A 16,539-nucleotide genomic window follows, 5' to 3' on the forward strand; every position below is an offset into this window, starting at 1 on the left:
AAGCTCTCTCGCTCTCCCGGTCGTGAAGTAAACGTACAAAAAAAGCCCAAAACTCGGCTGTCTGATCAGAATCGATCAGAGTCTGCACTGAACAGTGCAGTTATGCTAACAAACAAGCAATCAAACAAACAGAACGCCCTTTCAGCGTTTTCGTACAAACCAGTCGTAATGCGCGCAGCAAAAGCTGCGATTGGTATCTTGCACAAAGTTCCACCCAAAACAAACGCGCGCTTTCGTTTCCATCGTGATGCGAACAAGCCTTCGTTTGGCACGCGCCAGTCAATGCCGGTCAATGCCTTTCAAACGCCTCGTTTCCCATCGTTATGCTATGCTCGTAACGCGTCCAGTCAAAAAACGCTTCCAAAAGCTGAAAAAGGATAAATGCACACTCATTGCGAAGCAACTCTGAGTGCCGCCTGCTGTTTAATCATGCTCGCTTGTAAAATAGCATCGAGAGAAACCTACTCCATCAGATGCTTCGACCGAATGATGCTTGATGTGCGGCTGGGCACTTTATTATATGTCTGTCCAGAAGAGAATATGCGGGCTCGAGGTTGAGGTACAGGACTGGAGGCGTCCTCTTCGAGGACGGGTGACGTGTCGTACTTGCGTCTACTTGCCAGGCTGTCTCTGAGAGAAGGCATCTGTCTTTGAGCCCCTGGAGAACGATCCTGGCTGGCAAGTCGAGTGTTGGCGCGGAAAGAAGAGGAGAAGTCGGTCATGGCGCGCGATGGTGCACGCAGTGTGCGTTCTTCATGAGTGGTATCGTGGTTCTGTTGCATCCGGCTGCGGAGCGCCCTGCTTGGCACTGCGCTGATGCGGTGGGGTGGCTGCAGAGTGGCAGAGTGTGTCGGAGTAGATTGGGCTTCAGACCCGGAGAGATCGCCGTGACTGCCGCGTGGACTGATGTTTGCACGAGTATCGATAGCTTGTGGACCTAGCAGGCTTGACTTGCGCTGCTCAAGACGACTCATGGGTCGACCAGGTGTCAAAGCAGCGACTGGCAAACTGCTCTTACGCACTGTCCTGCGTAGAGGAAGGTCGATGGTGGGAAGCTCAGCTTGTGCAGGAGATGCGAAGTGAGCCGGCGAGGACAGCTGAGCTGGAGAAGCTACGATGCCCGGAGATGCAACATAACCGGGAGTAGCTGGTGTAGATGGCTTGCTTTCGCGTAGCGAAATGCAGAGATCAGTCAAGTTGCGGCACAGGTTGTCCACTCTACGGCGAACCTGACGCTCATTAAGGGGTGCCTGATTAGTTTGCGGCGATGCCGAATTGGCATTCTGTCCTGCGGGCACGCCGGCTAGTGCGGCAAGGTTCAGGGCGTCGGCAACGACGACTTCCAGGTTATGGAATACAGTTGATGAGAGGCTGTCTCTCGATCTGCCTAGTGCGTCGTGCAGAAGTGGGTGGATGTTCGCCCACAAGCTTCCAACATTCTGTTCTGTAGGTAAAGCTGGTGATGCGGTCGTGGGTGCCTCTGCAGTGTCTTTGGTGGTGGACTGCTTGGGCGAAGATGTGATGGTAGTTGGTGCTGTGGTCGCCGTACGTGGACGGTCGCCAGAGTCGCCAGAGGCGGCGGCACTTGATGAAGAGGGCTTCTTGTGGTCGCACTCGAGTTTCTTGATGCGAGACTTGAGCTCATCGAGCTCGTCCCAGACCGTGTCTGCAGTCTGTGAATCAACGGAGGAGTCTGTGTGCTGTCGGTCCGAGGATTCCGTGGGAGAGTCTTGCGATTCTATAGTGGGAGCGAGAAAGAGGTGGTTGTCATGGTGTCTGGTGCCAAACGAGGCAGTTCCCGAGGATGACCTTCTGCGACCGAGCGGCTGTGGCTCAGGCGAGCGTGGTCGCTGCTGGCGCGGCGATATGGGTGAGCGGTCGGCGAAGGTGGAAAAGCGGCGCGTGCGACCGGTGGAGGTGGTGTCGTCATAATGAGATGTGCGCGTTAGCGACGCGCGACGCTGGAGGTCGGCGTGCTGGAAGAGGCCTGTTGAGGCGCGCAGAGTGTCGAGGCGTGAGGGAGGTCGTGAGACGTTGCCGCCGCTGGTGCTGGGTCGCGCTGCCTCTGCGGGCAGCGACCGGCGTTTGGAGAAGGAGGCTCGAGACATGGAGCGTCGTGAGCAGGAGCGGTCGGCAGCGTGGCTGGCGGCGGCTTGTTCGTCGGCGAGCTCCAGAAAGTAGTCGTTATCTTCGTCGCGAGCAGAATTGGGGTGTGGTTGGTAGAGGTGGGAGGAAGGCATTTCTCTGTCCCAAGGGGTGAAGGTGGGTGTTCTCGCTTCTATCCTTGTCGCGCTGCTGGGATACTGACGCCGGGTTAGCTGAGCGCGCGCGGTGTGGTGCGTGCCGGGGAGGCACCCCTGGTGCTGGTGCTGTTGCGGATTGTGATGGGTAGCCCTTTCACTTACAGCCTCTGCCGATCTGCAATGGCAATCGGTGTTGCTTTTGTTGTGGTGATGGCGGGGCGATGAAAGTGCATGTGCGTGTGTGGGAGGAGAAGAACGCGTCGCACTGCTGCCATGTGACGCAGCCAGCGGAAGCGGGATCGCGTCGACCAGAAATCGGGTGGGAATTGTTGGCACTGGTTCTGAACAATCGTAGAAATCGTGTCTCCTGCGCACGCTGCTCTCACTGCTGCGACTTCTTCGTCGTGCGGTCTTCGTTCTGGCTGCGCGCCGCTCGGGGTACTCGTCTGCGTTGCGCTCGAGTCCTGATTCGCCACAACCCGCGACGATCCCCTGCATTACGCTCGCTTGCGTTGCTAGTCTGCTCTGGTAATTTCGTCCTCCTCCTCCGTGCGCCTCGTGGATTTCCTCCTCCGTCGTCGACATCTTGGGCACAAATGCACGCAGGCGGCAGGAGGTGGGAGTGTGGACGACGCGCTCATTTTGAGCAGCGCGGTGCACTATAGCCCGCATTGGATATACGCTGCACCTCTCATCAATGCCGCTCATGATGAATGACACAGAGCCTGGCAAGTGGGCAACCTAGTTTCCACCTCCGACCATTCACTCGCAGCTATCGGCCGCCGTCCATGCCATGCCTGCTGCCACTCCATCGCGCGCCGTCTGCGAACGCTGGGCGGAGATAGCAACACGAGCTGCAGACCATGTTCACAGCTTGCGCAGAAAAGATCACCACTCGCTGTGACGCTCTACAGTACGCAGCCGTGAATGGCTAGCCCACCAGCGACATACCCAAAGGGGTGGAGCTTGTAATCATTCATCCGACCCTCGACGTTTCTGACACATGCCACACCTTGACTCGCAGTCTCGCACGCAGGGGCTGCATCAACTTTATGATACTCGGATACGCGACTGTGCGAACATAATTTCCGGCCACATTGTCTCAGCGCACGGTATGATAAATTGCCCAACACGGCTCCGCACTTGGCCAGATCCGCCTCCCAAACTCGACTGCGGCCTGAGGAGTCAAGCCCACGAATATTCTGATACCTATCCAGATCGTGTTCGCGCGAACTGCCTTGCAGATCTGGGCTTCAACAATGTGCAGCCGTTGCTGGCCCGTTGCGACATTCTCGAGTCAGTAAGTCAGTGCCGCTGTTTGGGCGCGCACGCAGCACGCAGGGCGCGGGATGATTGTAGCCGGCTTGGTTGTCCGAACCCTTTCGTGCCGTTGAAAATAGATTGTCACCAGATCTGAAACACGTCCAAACCTCACACTCGCAGCACAAACGTCGCAAGACACGAGCTGTTATTCGGAAATGTGTGTCCGAACCTATCTACCTGGCCAAGTAAAAAGCCAGATCCGCCTCAGGATCATACTCTCTCAATGTCCGACCATTGCCCATGAACCTGAAACGGTTCCGCGAACGATATCTGATCTCGAAATCCTCAGGTCTGAGCGTCGAGATCATGTCATGGTAGCTCAACACCGAACCGGGCCAAACTGCTGTCACCCGCCCGTCGACCCTGTGATTCTTGTACCACTGTTCGCGCGAAGGTCAGAGAAGGGGTCTACAAACTCTCATCACACACAAGATCTTCGTACCGATTGACATCCTCCTGACCAGACCAAAGTCTGCATAATCTCATCCCCGTACGTGTTGAATTCATCCTGCACTTCTTGTTTCACGTCGATGAATTTGATGTCCTGAGAACGGTGTCAGCATCAGCTCATCTCAGTTCGCCACGCGTTTGCACGGAATGTTTCAACGGCGAACGTTACAGGGAAGTGCATACCTCTTGCAAGATCTTGAGGACCCATTGGCACATGTAGTCTGCAGACCATCCCAGTCCGGCCATGAGAGAGCCGTGACCAACTGTGCAACATTTAGCCGGATTACCAGAATGCATTGTCTGTCTTACCAGGAGCGTTTGGTCCGGAGAATGTGAAGAAGTTGGCTGCTCACGATCAGTGTTCGTCCTCTTGCAGCAGGATGCAGTACCTACGGAAGCCGGAGGCACATAGCGACAAATATGACATAGGCTCTGTCGACCACTGCGAATAATTAGTAAAGACTCGGCAAACAGTTTAATGCCTCCCGCATGACGACTGCAACCGCTTCGAAGCAGCCACAACGCGATCTTCGGAATGGCCCATGGGTCAATTCAGACCAAGACAACGGAGCGAGCGCCAGCTGACAGCCGTTGCCAGATTCGTGTTCATTTGCGACCGCCTAGAGTGAGCTCCCGAACACTTACACAGTCTGCAAGAGATACGCCGTTACGACCAATCAATGGGAAAGGCGGTCGGTGAGAGACATCAAAACCGGTTGCACAAATAATGGCATCGACTTCGTGCGTTTGCTCCTCGTCCGTTGATGTTTTGACGACGATGCCAGCAGGTGTTATCCTCGCAATGCGGTCAGTAATTAGTGACACATTATCACGCACAAAAGACTCCAGGTATCCAGGCCCAGGAGTTGCCCTTCGGCAGCCGACCTCCTGCCCTGTGTTAGCATCGTGTTCAAGGAGAGCGTCTAGGCAACTGGAAAAAGATCTCGTAACCCACATAGTCCGGTGTTAGCTTCGCCGCCAGGCTTTCGTCGTTTCCCAGCTTCTCCTTCATCTGATCCGCAGTCGCTTTGCGTGCTGCGGTTTGAGCATCGGAGTCCTTGACGAACATATCAAAGGCTCTATTGCTGGCCGCCTGAATCTTCTTTCGATACTGTTTGAGAGCTTCTGGATTCTCGCGAAAGTTGCGTTTCTCCTCTTCGCTAAAGTAATACTGTACCTTTCCGCCGATGGCTCCCGAGCCCAGTCCAGGTGTGATGTATGTTGGATGTCGAATGTAATTGGTTAGATGTTCTGCCTTTTCAACCAGTTGCGGGATGATCTGAATTGCTGAACTGCCATTTCCTATGACTCCGATGCGTTTTCCGGTAGGATCGAATTTGGTATTCCAATCTGCAGAGTGCATCATTTCTCCTTGGAAATCTTTCAAATCGGGAATGCTGGGCCAGCGCCATTTGGACAGAAAGCCCACTGCAGATATCAGAACGTCACAAGTATCTTCGATAGTACCATTTTTCGTGTCGAGCTGCAGGTTCCACTGGCCAGACTCCTCCGAGAATTCAGCGTTTGATCTGTTTGTGCTTAACGAGCTGTATCTGGCGAGGAAGTAGCGGAGAAGCCCTGGCAGAGTTTACTCACACGCGGTGGCCGACTTTGACGTCTCGTGCAAGGTCCCACTTTGCCACGGTTGCCTTGAAGTACTCCAAAATCTCCTCGCCGGATGCATAGAAGGCACTCCAGTTCGGATTCGGCTCGAATGGGAATGTATAGATACTTGATGGAACATCACAAGCACTGTTCAACGTATCGATCAATTTCTGTTCGCAAGTCGTTGAGGAACCACTCACACGCCAGGGTATACGTTGACGAGCCATCTGGAGTAGTTGTTAGAATTTTCTTGTGCCTGTGACAGATTCCCACTTGGATTCCGGAGCCAAATCTTCCCAAGAATGCACAAAATATCAACCTGCCGACGATCGCATGTACTCACGTCCCACCAATATCATCGTTAGCCTCGTACAGAACAAGTTCGACGTTCTCCCCTAAAGTTTCTTTCCATTCGTGATATATCTTGTAAGCAAAGTTCATTGCAGAAATACCGGCACCTATGCAAGCAATTCGCAACTTGCGAGTCGGCGTTCTCGAAGGCTTCTTGTACAGTGGAATATGGTTGTCCGGAAGCGGTTCGCCATACCGCATGGGAGGGTCGGGCACCTCTCCATTTGCTGAATCGTTCAAACTCGTTGCTGCCACTGTGGGATCTTTACTCAACATGTCCTCCATCGTCTGAGGCATACTGTCGTATGCGCCGGCCATGGCCAAATCCTAGAATGTTCAAGAGTTCAACAATATCTGCTCACCAGTCTCGTCGAAGTGAGCACTCCTTCACTGACGACGACATTCGCCTCAAATACATGCGCCCCCCAAACCATCTTGCAGGCTAAGCGGTAGCCGACATAGAGTGAGGGGCATGCCATCACGCCTTGCTCAACAGCAGCAAGCTTCGCAAAGCACCTGCTCGTTCTGAGTACTATCATCCTCAGCCACGTTGAGCAAACATGTTCTTTGACCGAAGAAGTGCAGCTGAACCAACGAAGCCTTGACCACGCGATGTCGAAGGCATCGACAACGGTCGGAAAGATGCTGGTCGCGCCTGCGGCTTACGAAGCCCAATCAAGTTAGGTCCAAACAAACCATCAAATGAGCCAGAGTTTACCCCAGTATCGATATCCGTCCCACCACCAGTCCACCACCAACAATGTCTGAAGTGGAGAAACGTCGGGCATCCGCCGAGTTCGACATTTCAAGCAAAAAGAAGCGCAACGACGACCAAGAGGAGGACCTGGCAGAGGAGATGTCGTTGGTGAAGGAAAATGTCGACGCACAAATCAACCACGAGGCCGCTCTGAAATACTGGGCAGAACAGCCCGCCAACGACACTGGAGTCCTCGGTGGCTATCCCGAAGTCAGTCGCGTAGACTTGCAAGGCAGCGCGAACTTCCTTGCCAAACTCCGCCGCTCATCGAAGCAATACCCTCCGTCAAGCGGAAAGCTACCTCGCGTCGTCGATACGGGAGCAGGAATTGGGCGGGTCACGAAGGGGTTCTTGAGCAATGTGGCACAAACCGTTGATATCGTTGAGCCGGTGGAGGTACTGTCTCGGCAGATCAAAGATGAACCTTGCGTGGGCACAATATACAATGTCGGACTCGAGGATTGGACACCGGAGGTCAAATACGATCTGATATGGAATCAGTGGTGCGTGGGACAAATTCGCGATGCACAGCTTGTTGCATATCTCAAGCGAGTCACACCATTCTTGAATCCTGGAGGCTGGATCATCGTCAAAGAGAACCTCAGCAACCATCATCTTGGGGAGGATGTGTTTGATGAGACCGACAGCTCCGTTACCAGGACCGATGCACACTTCAGGCAGATTTGGGAAGAAGCTGGCTTGAAGCTTGTGAGTACGGAGCTCCAGAAAGGCTTCCCAAAGGTGTTGTATCCAGTGCGAGCCTATGCATTACAACCGAAGTAGGCTTCCTCTACGCGACAGATTGAAACGACGGCCGAAGAGCAAGTCGGAATAGTGTGATAACTGTCCAGGACCAGAAGATGCAGCTACGCGTCTGTCGGTTTGCTCTTGTCTGCGTGACAACGATTCCCCTGAAGGTAGAGAATTGCAGCGCCTATCTGCAATTAACGAACTTCCACAATCCTCGGGTTCCATCAAACAGCCGAGCAATCGAGCAGAAAAGATGCAGTACTAGCTGTGGTCGCAAGGTGACATCGCGCACAATTTCCAAACTCGCGCTGAGGTCGGGTTACAGATGGACAAAGGGCGGCCAAGGAGACGTGCTCGCTGAATACGAAGGCTCTGTGTCCAGCTCGACAGTCATGCGGTCCAAGCTCAAGAAGAGCGAAATTGCCTGTTTGGTGGTCTGAGACAGCGGCGAACATCAGCCCAGCTTAGGGAGAATAGTCGACTCTTGCAGATAGCTAAGAACGATCGGAGGAAGCACTCGTTGTCACGCCAGCGGCCATGAAGCTCGTTACGAAGCCACAGATGAAATATTGGGCCAATCTCATGAGCCCGTCTCACTAAGCGCGCAGAGCAGCAGTTGTATCAGTATGGAATTGATGATCGCTGCTGACGCTCACATTCAACGCTGTCTTCGTCGAGGCAATGAACTGCAAACCTGGTGATACATTTACTTTCTGAACTCTTTTCCGTCTATTTTGCTATACACATGGGACTGGACTGAATATGCTACAAGCTGATCAGAGCTCAGCTATAAACCAGGTAAACCCTAGGCAGGCATTACTGGACGAGGAGGCTTTGTAATCTGCTTTCCGCGGCAATGACCTGAATTCGCTGTTAGCATAGCTGCTCTGCCATGGGAAAGAAGTAAATGGTGTGTACTCACATCAATAGCTTGCTGGACCTCAAGCACCCTCCTACACTCACCCACCCAATCTCTGCTCAGTACGCCGGCCCATCCCTTGAGTCCGTTCATTTCACGTGCTGCGGCATCCAAATTGCCCTCTTCCAAGAGAACTTCTGTCCGTGCCAGCGTCGCCTCAACATCGTCACCCTCTGGCAGTCCTCGGTCTGCTTTCTTTTGGAACATGAGCTTGCTCAGTACAGCTGAAGCCGCGTGACTAGCTACGCCCGCATCCTCGGGCAGCAGGCTTGCCTTGCGGACTTCCGATGCCACGCGTCGGAAACGATCGATCAGGTGGGCCGACGATGGGATACCGCGTTGATAAGCCGCAGGGTTGATGGAAGCGATAGCAGCATTGACAACATCGTTGTTCTTGCTGACTTCTTTCAGGGCCACAAGCTCGTTGATGAAAGGCGTAGGGGTATCGGACTCTTGAAGCTTGGCTCGTACAGCCTCAAGAGCGACTTGCAGATGTTGTGTCTGGAGAGTGGCGTCCACGACCTCATTCCACTCAGAATTGAGTTTCTCGAGTTCTGCAACGCTGCTAGAAAGCTCATCCAGTTTCGATAGCCTGCCATTGCGTTCTTCTTCAACCTTCGCCCGAACGGTCTCCATGAACTTCTTTTGCAGGGCAATCTCCTGCTCAATGAGTTCATTCTGTTTCTTTTGCTCGTAGACTTTTCGCGCGGCATCAAGCTCAGCGGAAAGCTTCTGCTGATAGCTTGTGCTGAGCTTTTCACGCTCCTGCTCGTACTCTTCCCGCCAGCGAGTTTCCTGCTCACGCATCTCACCTTCTAGACGGCGCACGAGCTCTTTGGCGGCCTGGTCGAATTCAAGGTGTGCATTTTTGATCTCGGTCTCGGCATCGTGGGATGCTTTTTCTTTCGCGAGCTTGATCTCACCAATGACTTTATTCAGGTTGTTCTTGGCCTCTGCCAGTACGGAGCCGTATTTTGATGCATCCGAGGTGTTGTTTATCGCCGTAATGATACCATTAACCAGCTTGATGGCTTCCTGGACTGCCGGCTCGGAAGCTTCAGGAGCATTCAGGTGGTCAATCGCAGGTACTGCAACACTCGGTGCCGGCTTCTCTGCAGGCTTCGCCTTTGTCGATTTGTTGTCCTCCTTGGGCAGAGACTTGGTCGATACATCCGGAACCTCAGGCTTTGTAGGCTCTTTGGCTGTTTCCTTTTTCGATGCTGGCTTGGCATTGTTGTCTTCGAGGGCACTTGTATGTCGGCCTCGCGACCCCAGATCACTCCCACTGCTTTCTGTTTCTGCAACACGCGGGCTAATGCCACTTTGTCGGCCAATTGTCACTTTGTTCTCGCCGCGAGTCTGAGGCCAGCTGCGCGACGAAGCTGATCCAGAGCTAGGGAAGCGTTTGCGAAATTCGCGTTCTTCAAAGTATGCCACAGCATCTTCTCCCAACGGGACATACTCGACGAAGAAGTCATGGAAATTGTCATTCATGAGCGAGTAGTAGACGCCGGCCCCGTAGCCGAGAGCAGAGAGAACGAGCAGCGTAAGGAGGAATCGTCTGAAGCGGCCCTTCTTCTTGGGAGGTGGTGGAGGTGCCGAGGAAGATCCAGTGTTCGCAGAGCCTGACCCGCCAGTCTTCGAGGATGCAGGCGGCAAGGCATTGACATCGGCGGGCGACGGAGGGACTCGCGGCGACTGCTCGGGCGTGATGGGAGTTGTACTGCTCGGCGTCGATGGCTGAAGCACAGGAGGTTGAGGGACTCCCGCGGCAGCACCGCTCTGGGTACCGGGTAGGACGACCTTATCGGGGGTGGGCGGAGCGGCGGCTTGGGCACGCTGGGAGGTCTAAGGATGGGTGTCAGTTCGTTCATGTGCAAGAGAGGCATTGATGAGAGCGCGGCGTACCGACCACAGGTGCTGCACCCGCTGCGGCTGCCATTGGCGAGTCGCAGCAGCGCGCACGCCTGCGCCGCCTCGGGACACAGCTACGCGCAGCATGATGGGCGTGCTGCTGCTATGCGACGGTGAGGGAGCGAGAGTCTGTAGTTGGGCTGGCGCGCAAATGTTGGCTGGGCCGCGTGAAAGAAGCTCCATGTCCGAGCTGCTTCTGCTTCTCCGTCATCGCCCGCGAACGCCGACTTCACGCTGCACCGTCTACTCTATTTCGACACACGCGCACAAACATCGTACACTCTGTCCTGTACACCCAGAGTGCAATGCTACACCATCGCTCATAGATATCAGCGGAGCAGAAAAACTCATTTGACTGCGGCTCTGCGAAGTCATCGGATGGCACCGCTGTGATGCTTTAGCAAGATTCACTCTATTCGCTGGCAAGGCCCGAGCCTCTGCGACATGACAACAACCATCGGTACCCCAACGAAGTCCAAACTGAGCCTCTACACTGTAGCAAGAGTTACCCCAACGTATACATTGACTTGAGCCTCTACCCCACTGACATCACTTGCTCGTTCTCCAACTTACAAATCTACCCTTCACTTAGTCAAGGAATCATCTGTCACCCTTGGTCTCCTCGTATGATTGTACTACTACTTAAATATCAATCAAATCTAGCATCTTCCAAGAGACAGAAATCATACCAGCCATGCCTCACAACATTCTCCTCACGGGAGCCTCTGGTTATCTAGGTGGCTCACTTCTGAACTCTTGGCAAGAAACAAACTTCCCATATCGCGGCAATATCTATGCTCTCGTTCGAAACGAGGCACAAGGCGAGAAGGTTACACAATATGGCGCGAAGCGGCTCTCCTTCTCTCTGGAGGACGATCAAGCCGTAATCGATGCAATCGTCAAGCACGAAATATCTGTCGTTTACTTCCTCGTGGGTGCGTACTATTTTCAGAGCCAGAAGTCCATCCTCAAAGCTCTAGAAACGGTCCACAAAGCTACTGGAAAGATCACGCATTTCCTCTACGTATGTTGAGATCATAATTTCAACCTGCATTGTTCACTACTGATTTAAGGCTGTCAGACCACCGGAACGAAGATGTTCGCAGACGTTGCAGGTTGTCCAACCGACAGACCTATATATGACACCGATCCTGATTTGTATGACATACAAAAACGTCAAGAATCTTCCAACGAAGAGCTTAGCACGGTAAGCAGCCTTTGCCCAATTCATCACTTCTGATTCGCGTACTAAGCGTTCACTTTGGAAGGCTGTAAAAACCAATTGTGCGGTCGTGGACGAGGGCGAGAAGCGTGGTGTCAGAGTATACCTCTTCTCCCCATGTGTAGTTTGTAAGATTGTACCGCAACCTGGAATGATGCCAAACGCAATCAACTAACTGTGTACTAGATGGGAAAGGCACGGGATTCGGAAATCGCATTTCTATCCAAACTGTGGATATAGTTATGGCATTCAAGGCGTGTGGATACGCTTACAATGTGGCGGACGATCAAGCGGTTTGTGCATTATCCTGGAGCATCAGAAATTAAACTAATGACTTCCAGATCTGGCCTGTTTGTCATATTTCTGACACAGTGTCCCTATATTCGCATATTCTGACCAAGATACTCAACGGAGAGGATCCTCCACATGGAAAGAATGGCTATTATCTGGCCTCTACTGGACCAGTTGCCTGGGAGAAAATTTATGCCGCCATTGCCTCCGCTCTCTTTGCGAAGGGTGTCATCGCTGATGAAAAGCTGCGCCCCATCGATCAAGGAGCCATTGATCGCATAGTCACCGCACTTGGTGTAGACAACAAATCTTCCGCATTGAGTAAGATTTCCGGCAAGTGAGTCAACCGCTTCATTTGATCATCGTATACCACTCACATGTGTTCTATTTTAGCTGTACCTACACGCCTCGTCGTGGTGAGACGACCGGATGGAAGCCGAAATTTGCCCCAGCGCATATTCTCGAAAGCATGGACGAGGAAGTCGAGCACATTCTTGAGAACTTGAGCGATAACGTGAGAGGCATTCGATAGAGGGTATTCATTGCATGCTGCAATGATTTCACGTCATCAGGTATCTTCTGCTGCGCCCCAAGGATACGATGTCTGCTTCATGGTTGGCACTATGCAGTCCGGCTATGTACGTTGGGTCGACGGGACTGCAGGACACTTTAACGGGCATCTTGCCCAATCCGAATGATCCCTTTTCGCCTATGTGCCCCTCGCAACATTCTCCTCTGCGCCTTCTTGCGTGGCTTCCTCAGATTTCGTGCCTCGAAAAAGTTCGCCTGAATCTTCCTCCAGCTCGCCTTCTGTCACAGCTCTCTGAGCATGCGCTGCTTGCACCTCGCTGAGAACGGTACGAGAATCTGCAAGCAACTGCCTTGCAATCTTGTCAGGGTTCTCCAAGAGGCTCACACCCAACTCGGCAATGCGAACTGCTTCCTTCGCCATGTCAAGAGCATCATCTGCAACTCCAGAGCAGCCAAGGACCATGCCTCAAAATTATGGGGTCAGCATGGTGGAGATGCGAAACGAAATGCGTCTCTACATTTCTCAACTTACAGGCACGAGCTCTGATCAGAAGTGGCAATTCGGGGTACCCAAGCAGCACACGGGCAGTATCCTCGGCATATTCGTCTCTGTCCTCTCTATGCGCCTCGAGCATGGCGCGGTCGAGGGCGAAGAACATGCGCTTCAGGTTTTGTGCCATTTGTGCGGCGACACTGCAGGCTAGTAGGCCCCGGGTTGATGCGTTGATAAGACTGTGCGTGTAGTGTTCTGGTTCTGGCGACGAGGATTTGACAAGATGATGGAGAGTACCCTTTCTGGTTTCAAGCATGTGAGAGTGGTTGATCAACAATTTGAGACCCACGAAAGAAGGCACGAGACTGCATGTGAATCCCAATATGTATCAAGTGAAGCTTGGATAAGTGTTTGCTGCTGGGGAGAAGTAAGGGCACCGAGCGGTCATGTGCGAAGTGGAGCTTGCCTTCGAATACCATCGATGTGCAACGTGAGCTGCCATCAAACGATCGAAAGTCAATGCATGAGCTGATTTGCTTGAATCTACTGCGGATAGCACGGTATTATCTGTATGCTCTATATCTGTCGATATTCCTACACTTTCACCAAGATCTTGGTTCCTCCTCTCATCACCCTTACTGCCGCAAATATCGCACTGGCGCCGAGTACAGTAACTCCAGCATAGATCCAAGTCCCATTCCAATTGAGTTGCTCATCTGCAAGTGCAGCACCAGAGCCGCTGGTGCCCAAAATGCCGCCGCCGCCAGGTCCACCGGCGAGCACACCCAAGCCGACTGTGGCAAAACCTGCAACGATGTCAATGAAGTGTCCTGTCTTGTACCGAACGGACACGCAACTTACCCATTCCAATGCGTGTTCCAACCTTGCTCTTATCCTTCGTAAGCGCAACGAACAGCACTGGAGGAAGAGCGATGAATATCCCTGAAAAGAAGCCGAAGAAGAGGGCCACGACAATCATTCCCGCTGCATTGTGCACAGCTATGAGGCAGAAGAGGACAATTGCCACGCACAAAGCTCCTGATCTACATTAGCCAATATTCCAAGATTTCGTTAATAGCGATAGCAATTGATCGATTTACCTGGTGCGATGACATTTGCAGGACCAATACGGTCGGAGAGGATGTTCGGAAGGGTTCGCCCAAAGACTGATCCCGCGTTGAGGATAGCCACCAAGTAAAATGACAGGCTCTCACTTGTATACCCACGCTGGTTGCCATAAAAGCTGATGTAGAAGAATCCAACCTGTCACGGATGTCAGAGGCCCGTCACTGGCAAGTACAGAGATTGTACACTTACGTAAAGACCAATGAAGCCGATTGTGCACCCGATCACGAATATCACGAACGGTACGTCCCTAAAGGCAGTCCAATCGATCAAAGATCTCGGCTTGTCCGGCTTCACTCTTTGTCGCATCAGAGAGATTGGAACGATCAGTGTCGCCAAAGCTGTAAACCCAAGAATGCGAACGGACCATCCAAATCCAAGATCTTCGTGATTAATCATGCGGTAAAACATGATAGGGTATATGATACCTAAAAGTTGTCAGTTCTCGGTGTCTATCTTAGTGTAGATGAAACACACCTCCCATGGAACTTCCACTGGCCGCCAGCCCAATGGCGAGCCCAATTCGGCTGGTGAAGTAAGTGGGCAGAATGGCTATTGAAGGCACGTACAAGCACCCGCCCCCGATGCCCACAACGAAGCCTTGAGCCAAGAGCACTTGCCAGTATTCTTTACAGAGACTCAACATCATGTGTCCAAACACAATCATGAAAGAGCCACCGAGGAGAAGAGCTCTAAGATGGCCTCGATCATATATCGGTCCGACGAATGCGCCGACCATTAGGACCTACAAGACATTTTAGTGTCAGCAGCTGCTGGTGAAGATGCCTTTTGAAGGTTTGCACACTCACCATTACAGCCTGAATGGATCCGATCCATGATATATTACTTGAGCTTTCCTGAAATAATTGCCCGCCCTCGTACCAGGTCTGATATACTCCGAACGTGTTTAGGATTCCCCAAGTGTTGAAGAATAACAAGAAACTGCAAAGCACTTGTATCCACGCTTGAGTACCGCCATTTGGAGGCCCAGGTATGGCAGCGGAAGGTGTCGCAGATCCATTGGGAAGGGTTTCTTGTGTTTCAGGTGTGCTCCTTGCAGTATCCTCATCAGATCTGTTGTCCAGGGATCCTGTCTTCTCATCGAAGGCCCCCTGTTGTTCGTCGTTGGTCATGCCACTTCTTGGCGCATGGGCCTGCATGCTGTCAGCAATGCCTAGTCGCCAAGAAGGACACTAGGTTTGTGTTGCACGGTTGATGCACAGTTGATGAAAGTCTAGCAAGATGCGAGATGGAACCATCGCGCAAGTCGAAAATGTACTCTCCGGCGTGATGAGGCGCCTTCCTGTGGGCAATGACGCGCCATCCTCAGAGGCGGCTGACCCTCGCGTCTTTCGTCAAAGTCCGAAGCGCGAGATTCCACGCCACTCTGCCGGTTTGCCGTCAGCTTCATATATACAGCATTTGTACGACAATAATCACGACCCATCAGAAGAGAACCAGTGGTTCAAGTTGCGAAGCTCGAATGTGCATCATATTTTCTCTTGTGCCGTCAGACTTTGCTCAAACCGCCTCTGCTGGACAGGAAAGCGTAGAGGCATCTGGTGACAACAATATCAAGACCAAGAAGCAACACCCGACAAGAAACTGGTCGGATACGGTCGAACATGCTATGACCGCAATTCGAGACTGTATCATAGACTGTATACTGAAGGTGCCTGCGGTGCCTGAAGCATTCGAAGACGCTGCGCGAATGCGAAGTTTGCTGGACAAACATGGTCAATGCTGCTCTCTTGGTACTGTTCGTCGTACAGAGTTCACATGTTCGGTTATATTGCTTCATCGCACTCTCGTAAAGACCGAACCTCATGTCATGAATCATAATGCTTGCAACGCTCCCTTGCCGCGCAGGTCTTGACACGGACAGACTTGAACTCGAAGAACGCTGGAAGCTGCATGGCGGATCTGCTGGCAGCCACAGTATCTCTTAGACATCCCGTTTCGCCTCGCCTCGCAGCAGTTCGATAGACTCCTCGATCCCTTTCATATCTGCGCCCATGACAGTCTTTGCCCAGCGGTCTCCGAACATAGCCACCGTGACAGGCAGCTGATTTGGTGAGAATTTGAACAAGTAGCTTGTCGCTGCGTTGAAGTCCATTTCGGCGAACGCTATACCACTGCTTGCATGCTTCTGAGCCAGCTTTTCATATCTCGGACTAAACTCCCGACAAGTAGGCAAAGAAGAATTAGAGACGTGGATAATGGTAGGTGTCCGGTGCGACTCTTCCACGACCTGATCATGTTTCGCTCGGTCCGCAATTTGGACAACGGTAGAGGCCATGGTATTCAGCGGTGAGGGTTGCGATGGGTTCTTGGGATGTTTCGTGAAAGATACAAGAACGGCATTTCCTCCGAAGCAGTGTCGTTGGGCGCCGCGAGCAAGTGCATGAAGCGGAGGCACGATCCGTTCGTCCTTGTTCCTGCCACTGCTTCGCGAAGCTTGGACTTTCTGAGATCTGCGAATGACGCGTTGAGACGCGACGCCGATTCAACGTGCAACGTGCAACTGCGATTCCTACAGTTTGTGATCACGAGTACTGTACAGCC

At 52.7% G+C, this 16,539-nt stretch overlaps 8 protein-coding genes across 8 annotated transcripts; 2 read left to right on the plus strand and 6 right to left on the minus strand.

Annotated features, from left to right (window-relative positions):
- Nucleotides 1-461: 461 nt before the first annotated feature.
- RHO25_001285 (uncharacterized protein) lies at nt 462-2,240 on the minus strand (the record flags this gene model as incomplete). The annotated part of the gene is made up of 1 exon (XM_023593895.2): nt 462-2,240. The coding sequence occupies one exon, from the start codon at nt 2,238-2,240 to the stop codon at nt 462-464; it is 1,779 nt and encodes a 592-aa protein (XP_023459461.2).
- Nucleotides 2,241-3,739: 1,499 nt separating this feature from the next.
- On the minus strand, nt 3,740-6,290 carry RHO25_001286 (uncharacterized protein; the record flags this gene model as incomplete). The annotated part of the gene is made up of 10 exons (XM_023593896.2): nt 3,740-3,946; nt 4,009-4,110; nt 4,200-4,279; nt 4,326-4,361; nt 4,410-4,458; nt 4,662-4,904; nt 4,972-5,545; nt 5,613-5,768; nt 5,822-5,848; nt 5,965-6,290. The coding sequence occupies 10 exons, from the start codon at nt 6,288-6,290 to the stop codon at nt 3,740-3,742; spliced, it is 1,800 nt and encodes a 599-aa protein (XP_023459462.1).
- Nucleotides 6,291-6,732: 442 nt separating this feature from the next.
- Nucleotides 6,733-7,512, plus strand: RHO25_001287 (uncharacterized protein; the record flags this gene model as incomplete). Its single annotated transcript, XM_023593897.2, has 1 exon — nt 6,733-7,512. The coding sequence occupies one exon, from the start codon at nt 6,733-6,735 to the stop codon at nt 7,510-7,512; it is 780 nt and encodes a 259-aa protein (XP_023459463.1).
- Nucleotides 7,513-8,295: 783 nt separating this feature from the next.
- On the minus strand, nt 8,296-10,399 carry RHO25_001288 (uncharacterized protein; the record flags this gene model as incomplete). The annotated part of the gene is made up of 3 exons (XM_023593898.2): nt 8,296-8,340; nt 8,402-10,246; nt 10,307-10,399. The coding sequence occupies 3 exons, from the start codon at nt 10,397-10,399 to the stop codon at nt 8,296-8,298; spliced, it is 1,983 nt and encodes a 660-aa protein (XP_023459464.2).
- A 607-nt stretch (nt 10,400-11,006) lies between these two features.
- Nucleotides 11,007-12,357, plus strand: RHO25_001289 (uncharacterized protein; the record flags this gene model as incomplete). The annotated part of the gene is made up of 6 exons (XM_023593899.1): nt 11,007-11,336; nt 11,394-11,519; nt 11,581-11,662; nt 11,721-11,827; nt 11,876-12,162; nt 12,219-12,357. 6 exons carry the CDS (start codon nt 11,007-11,009, stop codon nt 12,355-12,357), a joined length of 1,071 nt encoding a protein of 356 aa, XP_023459339.1.
- A 177-nt stretch (nt 12,358-12,534) lies between these two features.
- Nucleotides 12,535-13,036, minus strand: RHO25_001290 (uncharacterized protein; the record flags this gene model as incomplete). Its single annotated transcript, XM_065602100.1, has 2 exons — nt 12,535-12,821; nt 12,889-13,036. 2 exons carry the CDS (start codon nt 13,034-13,036, stop codon nt 12,535-12,537), a joined length of 435 nt encoding a protein of 144 aa, XP_065458172.1.
- A 407-nt stretch (nt 13,037-13,443) lies between these two features.
- Nucleotides 13,444-15,134, minus strand: RHO25_001291 (uncharacterized protein; the record flags this gene model as incomplete). Its single annotated transcript, XM_023593900.2, has 6 exons — nt 13,444-13,655; nt 13,711-13,887; nt 13,950-14,112; nt 14,167-14,402; nt 14,452-14,719; nt 14,784-15,134. 6 exons carry the CDS (start codon nt 15,132-15,134, stop codon nt 13,444-13,446), a joined length of 1,407 nt encoding a protein of 468 aa, XP_023459337.1.
- Nucleotides 15,135-15,919: 785 nt separating this feature from the next.
- Nucleotides 15,920-16,273, minus strand: RHO25_001292 (uncharacterized protein; the record flags this gene model as incomplete). The annotated part of the gene is made up of 1 exon (XM_023593901.1): nt 15,920-16,273. The coding sequence occupies one exon, from the start codon at nt 16,271-16,273 to the stop codon at nt 15,920-15,922; it is 354 nt and encodes a 117-aa protein (XP_023458239.1).
- Nucleotides 16,274-16,539: the final 266 nt, after the last annotated feature.

The sequence above is a fragment of the Cercospora beticola genome, chromosome 1, assembly GCF_033473495.1.
Source record: "Cercospora beticola chromosome 1, complete sequence".
Lineage (NCBI taxonomy): Eukaryota > Fungi > Ascomycota > Dothideomycetes > Mycosphaerellales > Mycosphaerellaceae > Cercospora > Cercospora beticola.